This window comes from Conger conger, chromosome 6 (genome assembly GCF_963514075.1).
Source record: "Conger conger chromosome 6, fConCon1.1, whole genome shotgun sequence".
Classification (NCBI taxonomy): Eukaryota; Metazoa; Chordata; class Actinopteri; order Anguilliformes; family Congridae; genus Conger; species Conger conger.
Window position 1 is genome coordinate 12,269,506 of NC_083765.1, and position 10,980 is coordinate 12,280,485.

The 10,980-nt window shown below is 39.9% G+C and overlaps 1 protein-coding gene across 1 annotated transcript; it reads left to right on the top strand.

The window, feature by feature from the left end:
• Positions 1 to 2,993: 2,993 nt before the first annotated feature.
• On the top strand, positions 2,994 to 4,561 carry LOC133130573 (troponin I, fast skeletal muscle-like). Its single transcript, XM_061245238.1, has 5 exons — positions 2,994 to 3,023; positions 3,526 to 3,654; positions 3,847 to 3,966; positions 4,048 to 4,224; positions 4,340 to 4,561. The coding sequence occupies exons 1-5, from the start codon at positions 2,994 to 2,996 to the stop codon at positions 4,427 to 4,429; spliced, it is 546 nt and encodes a 181-aa protein (XP_061101222.1). The 3' UTR covers positions 4,430 to 4,561.
• Positions 4,562 to 10,980: the final 6,419 nt, after the last annotated feature.

Genomic DNA, 10,980 nt, shown 5'->3' on the forward strand with positions numbered 1-10,980 from the left:
CATAAATAAAAGGAATTAAAATGGATTAATGAAGCCAATTTTTTAGCAATTAATTATTTTAAGGCCCCAGGACTGCTGTGCGGATAAGGGTCATTCTGAAGTGTGGGAGAGGGGGAAGAGGGTATTTTGGGACAGTGCCATTTCATTGGCCCGGTCAGAAATGCACTTCCATTTCGAGAAGGGCAGGGTTTTTGCTGAGTCAGTGAAGAATGGTGTATAAACCCCCCGAGAATCCCACCAGCCCCTGGCATTTTCCTCCTCCCCGTCTCTTCGCCCAATCTGCCCTGATCTCTGCCTTCTCTAGTAGGTGAGCCCTCCTCTCTTCCATTGCGCCTGTGCTGCACTGGGTGCGGCGTTGCAGGGTCGTTCGGGTGAAAGGTGCCTCTCTCTGACCAGGGTTACTATAGAAACAATCTGCACTGAAAGAGAGAATCAGTTAAACTCATTATTGGTTACTTAACAACAGCAGCAACTTGTGGCTGTAGAAAAACGTGTTTTGATTCCAGTCAAAACGCACATACATGTACACACGCATCCATGCACAGGCACACACAAATTGTTGTGGTTTTGGGGCTTGTGAAAATAATCTGGGCATCATATGGCTTTGGGGTCAAATCCCTATCCAAACAATGGATTAAGTTTGGCCAGCAAATGTGACATGTATGTTGATGTAGGAATCATAGGGTAACACTTTACAATAAGGTTACATGAATTAACTAATTAACTAATGTTGTTAACTCACTAACTACTGAGAAGTCAATCTGTACAGCTTTCTTTATATATTTTTACATCATTAATTTGTGTTAACAACTACATTACTTCATGCTAGTTCATACTGGAATGAAAAAAAAAATCAATTAATGTGTTTGTCTGATGATATGCTAATGTATACATTTTCATGCAACTAATACATCAATAAGTAGTTATACATTCGTACAAATATGTTAACTAATGCAAACTTAATTTCATGCTTAATTAATGCATTTGTATGCCAACTAATTCATGCTAACAACTAAATTAGTTAATGGCACTTCATGTACCTTATTGTAAATTGCAACCAATCATAGTCTTTGCGTTAGGGTTCTGACTAATCTTTCTACCATTTCAGACTCGGACAATATTCCCTGGTTTGATATAGGTTTATGCGATCCAAAGTGTGTGAAAGCTCAGTGTAATACCTTACATATAGAAGGAATGCAGTCTTGTTGTGCTGTTGTGATGATGGACAGTGACATTCTTTTTTTAGTATTCAGTCTGTTCTAGTAACATTTCCCATCACTACTTTAAAGTCAGTTAAGTGACTAAAACATGTTATCAGCAATAACAATGCAAATTATTCATGATATGTGTGCCCATATGGAATATGCACACATTAAGAATTAAAAAGTCCATTAAGAATTAAAAAGAAGAAACTGATAAGAGACGCATCCTCCCATTGAGAGGAGCTGGTTGTCTCATTAGAACAGAAACAGGAAGCAATTGCATATGATGTCCTGTCCATACAACTGGTATTGCTCATATGTTTTTTTAATGTTGTTGGTAGCTAATAAAATTATGTTATGTGTTTTACAATGATTAAAGTACCATGTTTGGGAAAAGAATCAATAATTTGTTTACCAATTTACTGTAAGTAATCTCAGTGGATTTCTGTAGTAACATTGATTTTTCTTTCCATTGTACATAGATTAAACTGCTATAGTTCCTAGTGTGCATAATACAGCAAGGGTCTTCAGCTGTCATAATTTAAAGTCTTGAATGTACTGGAGCATCTCACTTTTAGACTAGGAGCTTATGTGCAGTTGTCCCAATAGCCTGCAAAAGGACATGCAACATACCAAATGCCAAACATCGAGGATATATGCAGTATTATATTATATAGCTGTACTGCTGTAAAATGTCTTCAATAGGAAGATGGCTTGCAATTTTTGGGATGTAATCTTTTCAGGTAGAAACACTAAAAATATTTTGTATTTTCTGAGGTCCTTCTATTTGGTAGATATTGGTAGGTCTACACAGCCACTCTTGGATCACATGTTCTCTCCTTTGGCTCACTCATGGTGAAATTACCTCCTGACTACAGTAACAGTCTGTCTGTCTGATAATAGCAGAATTGAAAGTTAAGGGATTGCTGTTGGATATTTAAATGTCCTCTGTGAAAGCGTCCCAAAGGATAAGGATTGTGGAATTAATTTTTGCTGTATGAAATTGTAAGGACGACATGAACTTTATATTTTAATTAATACTTAAATTTAAAGAACTCCGTGTATAGAGCCGTGTCTTGGCCCAGGAATATCCTTCAAAATTTATGAGTCAGATCTGGACCCTCATAAGGATGATTTAGGATGGACATCAGCTGCCCTGCTCCCAGGTGCTAATGACACCTCTGAGAAAGAGTGACACCGCAAGACAGCTGGGTTCTCATACCCTGCCTAAATTTAGAGAACTTGCATTCAGTTGTATTCAGTGCATGGCCATTCTCAGAATTATTCAACAATGCAAGATATTCCAGTGTGAATACCGGCCAGGCTGGAACATTATGATAGCATTTTGAAAAATATAAATATGACCCTATTTCACTAGGAATTCAAATATTTTAACTTACACGAGTGAATAAATCTGCTGCTGTAAATTTCAGAAACTATTACTAACATTATCTGATTTCCTTTCATAGGGTGTTAAAGAAATCTAGGCCAAGATGTCAGAGTAAGTATGCAGTTACATTTTTTTTCACAAGTGAACCAGATGTGCCTTTTTTGGTTTAAATGTTTTTCATTTGTTCATTGAAATATTCAGTAGGACTGTGGCTCCCAGTCATATCACTAGCTAAGTTTTACCACGCGGTGGTGAAAAGTAAAGAAAGGAACGTCTACCTTCAGTTTCCATCCCGTTGCCATGTTCTGGAGCCCCTATGTACAGTACCACCACATGCAACTCTCTTTACAAATCCATTTCATTCATTACTGTTTTTCCCTCTCCTCTACAGACATAAAAAGATGAGCACAAGCCGTAGGCACCATCTGAAGGTAAACAGCCCACTCCGATTTCATCAGAAATGTTTATAAACATGAATGTGTAAGTTAGTGTGTATTCCTGTTCATAGAGGTGCAGAGCAGCTAACGGCCACTTAGGCTGCACCCAGAAGGGGAATCTGAAAATAGAAAGATGTTAGTTTCCTGATACATATTGTACATATAATGAACACTGAAACAAGTCTCGGTGGCACGGATGGTGCAGTGGTTAGCACCGCTGCCTCACAGCAAGGAGGTCCTGGGTTCGAATCCCCGTCGGCTGGGGCCTCTCTGTGCGGAGTTTGCCTGTTCTCCCCGTGTCTGCGTGGGTTTCCTCCCACAGTCCAAAGACATGCAGGTTGGGCTGATTGGAGAGTCTAAATTGCCCATAGGTATGAGTGTGTGAGTGAATGGTGTGTGTGCCCTGTGATGGACTGGCGACCTGTCCAAGGTGTATTCCTGCCATTCGCCCAATGTATGCGAAATAATAGTAAATGCTCCTCTCTCTATGTTCCAGAGCTTGATGCTCTCCATTGCAAAGGGCTTGCTGGAGGATGAAAAGAAGCAGAGAGTAGAGGAACGGGCCCGGTACATGGAGGAAAACTGCCCTCCTCTGGAAATTCCTGAGACTATGCAGGAACTACAGGTGTGCGGCTGTCCAATCAGCAAATCCGTATTCAACTGTGCACTGCCTCACATAGGCGTGCTCATATCGCAAATATGTGAGGATAATTTATCATCAAAGTGTCATGCATAATGTATACTTGTGATGTGTAACACGATAACCTCATATACTGTACTTCCATCTTCAATGTTTATCCTGCATGCCTACCCACAGGAACTGTGCAAGAAACTTCACAAGCAGCTGGATTCTGTTGATGAGGAGAGATATGACATTGAATTAAAAGTTATCAAATCTACAAAGGAGGTAGAGTCATTCCATGTCTATGCCCTCTGTGTAAGCCATGCGTAGAAGCAATGTGGAAGGTGGTCTCACTGCGTCACTGATTCTCTTGTACGTATCGCTCCCTCTGCCCAGATCGACGAGCTGAAGATTAAAGTCGTTGACCTGCAGGGCAAGTTCAAGAAGCCAGCTCTGAGGAAAGTGCGTATGTCTGCTGATGCCATGCTGCAAGCTCTGCTGGGCTCCAAACACAAGGTCAACATGGACCTGAGGGCCAACCTGAAACAGGTCAAGAAGGAGGTCAAAGAGGAGGTGGGTGCATTTCTGGAGACAGACCAACAATGTAATGATAATAATAATAATAATAATAATAATAATAATAATAATACTAATAATAATAATAATCATAATACATTTGACATTACAGGAAAAGGAAGCTGTTGGTGACTGGCGTAAGAACATTGAGGATAAGGCTGGCATGGGTGGCAGGAAGAAGATCTTTGAGGCAGAGGCCTAAATTAGCCTCCACTGCTGGACTACCGTTTGTTTTGTTGAGCGTATAGAAGCACCGTGATCTCCACTGGGACCGTTTTCTGATGGATATTTGAAAGTTTAGACAGACGTTTAGTGAGGAAGACTAAAGCAGATAGCAGCCACAGTTACTAATCCACTTGCCTGAATATTAGGCTACTAATAATTACAGGTTTTGCACTTGCCCATATTGTCTTTCCAATTTTCGGAGACAATATACCTTGCTGAATATATTTGCAGGTTTAATGGAATTTGCTACATTCAAATAAAATATTTGAACACATTTTCATTTCACCTCACCTGTATCCTATTTGCTGCACCAGCTGTGCCTGTTTTGTTCACAATATGTTTTCCACTTATGCAATAAAGTCTGAGATACCTACATACAGTAGCTTTGGTCTTGGAGCAGACATACCAGTGAGCCCAAGTGCAGGTTTGTGAGCTTTGTGAATTTCATAATCTAGGATAATAAAATAATATGGAATATAATGCAATTAAATGCATGGCAAATGGACTATATAACCTTCTGGCCAAGGAGTAGAAATGACCGTTACACTGTTCTAATTAGCCCTGTTCAGGGAGCATAAGGTAATCCTTATTTCACCCCACACACATACAGTATTTTTCTCTTCTCTCTCTCTCCCGCCTGTCATGGAAACATATGATAGGAGCGATGCATCTTTCACTCTCCACAACCAGTACCCCTTTGAGTTGCTAGGGGGCACCCTTATTACAATAACCTAAGGAGCAACTGACAAACTGCAGCCCTCCCCTGCCCATGGTAGGGTGAAACTAACTCCGGCCCCACCACAGCATACTCATAGTCATATCCAGTGAATGGTGCAGCCCAGAACCAGGCCTGGAGCTGCACTGCAGAGGCCTGCGCTTGTAGTAAATGCCTTTACACACCTGATATGTCCCACTGAGCACAAGCCAGAATCTGGGCATCTGAGGGTGGAAATCTAGTTTGAGAGATTGAGTTAACCCAAATATAGCCTGGCTGCGTAAAAGTAAAATATATATATATATATATAGGAAATACCTGAGCTATAAGTGATAGTGGGAATCTTTCCAAGGTATCAGTGATGGTCTTGGGGGATACAAAGTGTATTTCTGAGGGGGAGCTTCTTGGCAGTTTATTGGCGAAAATTCAGAGTTACAACAGTTGTCTTTTTATTTTGGGCATAGTTATAAATGGTAAGGGTTTTATTTGTGTACATACAAATTCTTAATTTGTGATTTATTGATTCTATTTCAATGATGTAAATGCTGTTATTCTTATAATTTGTATATTTTACAGTAGGAGTTCAACAAATATTAAATACATGATTTTATTGATGTTTTGGGATACCAGTACAAGCAATCTGGACACCACCATCTAGACACACCAGCATGTTGAAAAGTCTAATCTGTGTTTGGAACCGGCAGAATTAGTTTACAAACATTTCTGACACTTGGCAATGCAAGAGATTAACAAGTATGGGTTTCATAAAGCTGATTAATGCTTTGCTCATTATTGAAATGGTCCCCCAGGCCTGGACCCCTTCAGGAATGTATCAGTGTTGGTTTCATATAATTGTCTGCAGAAAGTATGACTGAAATCCCGAGGCAGCAGCCAGTGTTAACCCATGAATGAGACGTCACACATATCTGCTCATAGCCTGGATTCAAACTACACTTACTGTACCCTTAACATTAAATGGAAGTGTTCAGTTTTATCCCACACATACTGCATAGCAAGCTCAGAAATGTACAAAAACACGTATTTGTCAGAGTCAACCCACCAGTTGATAGCAAATGGCTGTGGAGTCTAAACAAGTGACCGCTGGCTGCAAGCCTTTTGAAGGATGTGTGTCTTCCTGAATGTAGTGATGGCAATGTAGATTAATTTCACCAAAAGTATGAAGAGTATTTATAATCTTCAAATACTGTATTTTGTTATAAAAAATAAAATAAAAAAATAATAAAAGTGAAATAATTTTGTGAGGTGTACACGGTAACCACTCTTCATGCGATCAGATCTAGGCTGTATCAAATAACCACTAGCACAGCACTCACATGCCATGGGGCTCAATGTGTTCTTATACTGATTTCAGTTGGCAGATTCATCAGTAATAGACACAAATATAAGACTTTTAAAATTTATTTTGTGGCAACTCAAAGTTAAGAATTCCTGAACTTTCAAAATTACGGCGAATTATTGCAGTCAACAACTATGGTAATGTTAGAGTTCAGTGACACGACCAATTAAAGACCCACCAGACTCGCTTGCAAGAAACAAGTGGGATTCCTATTGGACCAAATGGCTGGATTGTATTGTCTTGTAAGTGGTGGTAATGCTTAATTTTATAGCCCGTTATTTGCATGGTACTTACTGGGTAAGTACACAGCTGCTAGTGAAATTATTAGGGAAGTACTTTGATTTCAGTGGCATATACTATGTGACAAAGTCAGTAAATACCATACGTAATTGCTATGTAAGTTCATTTTACAGGCTGTTTCATAGTACTTACCTCTGAAATCAAAATACCTTAACCTAATGAGTACCTGGGATTTACCCAGTAAGTACAATGTGATTAACGTGCTGTAAAATTAAGCATTACCTAATTGGCAATAAAGGTTCCCCATCGAGCACTCTATGGATGAAAAATCACTGGTCCCTGTCTGAATGCTGTATATCTAACATGTAAATACATACACATACAAACACACCCACACAAACACACACACACACACACACACACACTCACACACACACACACACATGTATATCCGACTGTATACATTGTAACATTTCAGAGATGAATGAATCATCGGATACATGCAAAACGAGTACACGGTAATTAGCTTTCTGTGGAAGTTAGCTGACAGTGGAAGCCATTGACATTCCATATATGGTCGTTGGGGACCCTGGTTCCAGCAGCCTGCTTCTGGGCCTTTGACACACATGTCTGCCGCTATTGAGTTACACCAAGGAGCTCATGTGCTAGCCAGCAAGAGGGTGCAGCACTATTTATACCCACAGACCCTATATTTCATAATGCAAGAAGGCTCCCGTGCTGTCTTTGGTGTGACCGATTCACCACTGTTTCACTGAGTGTGAATCAATCATAATTTGCAAAAATAAACAATTATAAATAAATTATAGTTTTTAATTTCACCCCATTTTGGTGAGTTCGGCAATCACCAAAATCAACTTGCCAAACTGTGCTGTGTAGAAAAATGAATTAAAACTTTGTTTAAAAAACTTGTTGCTTCAATGCCAGAAGGCCAGATTGTCAGAACAAGGAACTATTATACATGTTAGACATTGCTTTGACAATCCTCAGATGTGGGACAGAGCCAATGTTCAATGTTAATAGCACTAAAGTTCAAATACTAAAATTATGTTGGCATTCCAACTCCCCAGAGCTCTGATAATTTCAGAAAGTGATCAATAATAAAAACTAGATTTGGATGGACACACAATTATGTTAATTTATTGTACTGTTGTATTCAAACTAATATATTCATAACAGAACCTTACCTGTTTTTGAAAAAAGAAGGGAAAAGAGTCAAAGTTGCTTAAATCTATTCCTGCTTAGAACTAAAACATTAAACTCTTTGTGGTCCTGTATTGACTGTAACCTTCAGGGTGGGCTGACAGTTTTGGGTCTGAGGGTGTCAATACTTCAGCCAGGCCTGTCTCCCTGCTCGGATTCCCAGTGACATATGCTGTTCTGTTTGATGCCAATACCACCAAGTTAAATATAGGCATGTGATGGCAGGCATGACCCACCTGACCCAATGTCACTCTCAATAACCAAGCTGACTCCCACACAAAGGTCAGGCCTCTCTCCTAAGGTAGGCCGCATCTTCCAGGAAACAAATCAGAGAACATGGAGTCTCCACGGCAGCAGGGTTTCAAATTCGAATTTCCTGGCTGACATCTGAATAATGCAATTAATAGTGAAGTCAGTGACTTCATAATCTTATAATTTTCCCCTTTAAATGAACTTGAATGTTTTGATGTTCAGAATCACTTATCTGGTTTATTATTTGTTTCCGACAAAAACCCTTTTATAATGAATATCTGAGTGAACAGAACTGAACCTGACCTCTAAATGGTACAATGTTAAACATGACACACTTCTTCAAATTTTAAAGCAAGATGACTTTTTTTAAATTTATTTTTTTACAGTTTTAAAAGAATTTTAAAAAGGCCTTGTGGAAGTGTTTGGGAGCCATGTCAGTTAGTATCCTACTATGTAACTCCTCCTCAGGCAACTATAACAGCTTGTAAATGCTTCCTGTAGCCAGCTAGTCTTTCAATTCTCACTTTTGGAATTTACCCCTATTCTTCCTTGCAAAACACCTCTAGCTCAGAAATATTCTTCGGCCACTTTGCATGTACAGCTTGTTTGAGATCTTCAAAGATTTTCAATAATATTCAAGTCTGGTGGCCATTCCAAAACCTTAATCCGTATTTCCTGGAGGTACTTCATGGGTGATTTCGAGGTATACTTTGGATCATTGTCTTACTGGAATACAACCTTCAACTACAATTTCTGGACTGACCTTTAACATTAACCTCTAAAATGTCTTGATATTTGGAGGAATCCATTCTTCCTTCCACTATCTTCTATTTCCTGTGCCCTCAGCTGCCACACAACCCCAAAACCATGCATGTGATCCACCTCCATGCTTCACAGTTGGTAAGGTGTTCTTCTCTACAAAGGCTTCACCCTTCCAAACATACCTTCTTTGGTTGTGGCCAGAAAGTTCAATTTTGGTTTGTCAGTCCAATTCAAATTGTTCCAAAAGGCTTCAGGCTTCTCAATGTTTCTTTAGCGTACTTCAGACACTTAATTATGTGTTGAGGTCATTCTTTCTGGCAACTTGTTTTTTAAAGTATGTTGTATTGTTGTCCAAAATGGTTCCCAAATTAAAATAAAAATCTCATGTTTAACAATATAATTTACAGTTCAGGTTTGCTTTTGCACATGTAATTGAATTTAACAGGCATTTAAATCAGGGGTGCCCAAATTTTTTTCACCCCAATGTAGATAACAGATCTAAATATAAAAAGATAAGTATTTTCTGTGATTAAGACTAACTTGTTCAAAAAGGAATAAACTAGACCTACTGTCCAGAGAAAGTCTAGCAAAACCTGATCCTAATTCGACCAAAGTTACTTTAGAATCAATTAATTCAAATGCTGATTACATTTCTATTTCGCACAATGAAAAAAAAAAGAGAGCAAAAAAACTAAACAGAAAGCATATGAAAATGCACAACTATGTTTTGTTGAAATGAACAAACTTGATATAAACACTTTGCCACTAGGTGGCTGTGGCTAAGTTTGGGTCTGTTGCTCTCAAAATGTCCACAGAGTGAACCGTGTCTCCATATTGCATTCATTCAAGTGTTGCTACCCTGTAGGCTAGGGTTAGGGTTATTCTAGTTTTATTAACAGTTCCCTGCTCCTCCACATGAAAATGACTACTACTCATTTTGCACTAAGATCTGATTGAAATCGCGGCCTAAATTCTCCTTCAGTCTATAGATCTGTTGAGTGTTTTCCCAGGCTCCTTCTGACAGGCTATCTTACTGCCTCCTTCTTGTCATCGACATCCCGCCCATCACAAGCCTGTCGTCAGGGACTGTCCAACCCCGCCCATCACTGGCCTGTTGTCAGGGACTGTCCAACCCTGCAGGAGCTCATTCTGCAGACTGGCCCCCATTCCCCAAGGGTCCTAGAGAGCAAGGGCTTCTGGTTGGGTCTGTTTCACAAACAAAGATCAGGCTTAGTCCTGGACTAAGAGAATTTCCATTCAGTTCCAAATTTCAACTGGAACTAGGCTTAATCATTGTTCTGTGAGAGACACAGTGTTCCTTAAAAGTATTACAATTAGTTCATGATTAATAATCATCAATTAATTATTAACAAATAACTGCATATATTTTAAACTGAATAAATCAGTTGGCTGCATGCTAGGGGCCAGTCAGCCAGAGGCCCAGATGGCGCTGTAATGTAATCTCCCCGAACGCCAGCTGCAGTGCGGACTGCCCTCCGCGCACGCACACACACACACACACACTCACACTACACACACACACACCAAACACACACACACACACACTACACACACACACACACACCACACACACCACACACACACACACACACACACACACACACACATTCACACACACACATTCACACACACACGCTCACACATGCCCACACCACACACACACACACCACACACATACACACACACACACACACACACACACACACACCACACACACACACACTCACACACACACACACACACACACACACACACACACACACACACACACACACACACACACACACACACACACACACACACACACACACACACACACTACACACACACACACACACACACACCACACACACACACACACACACACACACACCCAATTGTGCTTATAATTGAATTAGGGTTGCCAGGCTTTTTCCTCCAAACGTGGGGGTCAATGGTAGATGGGCCATTTTAAAAGGAG

Excerpts from the sequence above, each read along its gene's own strand:
- LOC133130573 (XM_061245238.1), top strand. The coding sequence starts at position 2,994 with ATGAGCACAAGCCGTAGGCACCATCTGAAG. Across the intron at positions 3,967-4,047 it reads TCCATGTCTATGCCCTCTGT|ATCGACGAGCTGAAGATTAA; the intron begins GTAAGCCATGCG and ends CCCTCTGCCCAG. Across the intron at positions 4,225-4,339 it reads AGAAGGAGGTCAAAGAGGAG|GAAAAGGAAGCTGTTGGTGA; the intron begins GTGGGTGCATTT and ends TTGACATTACAG.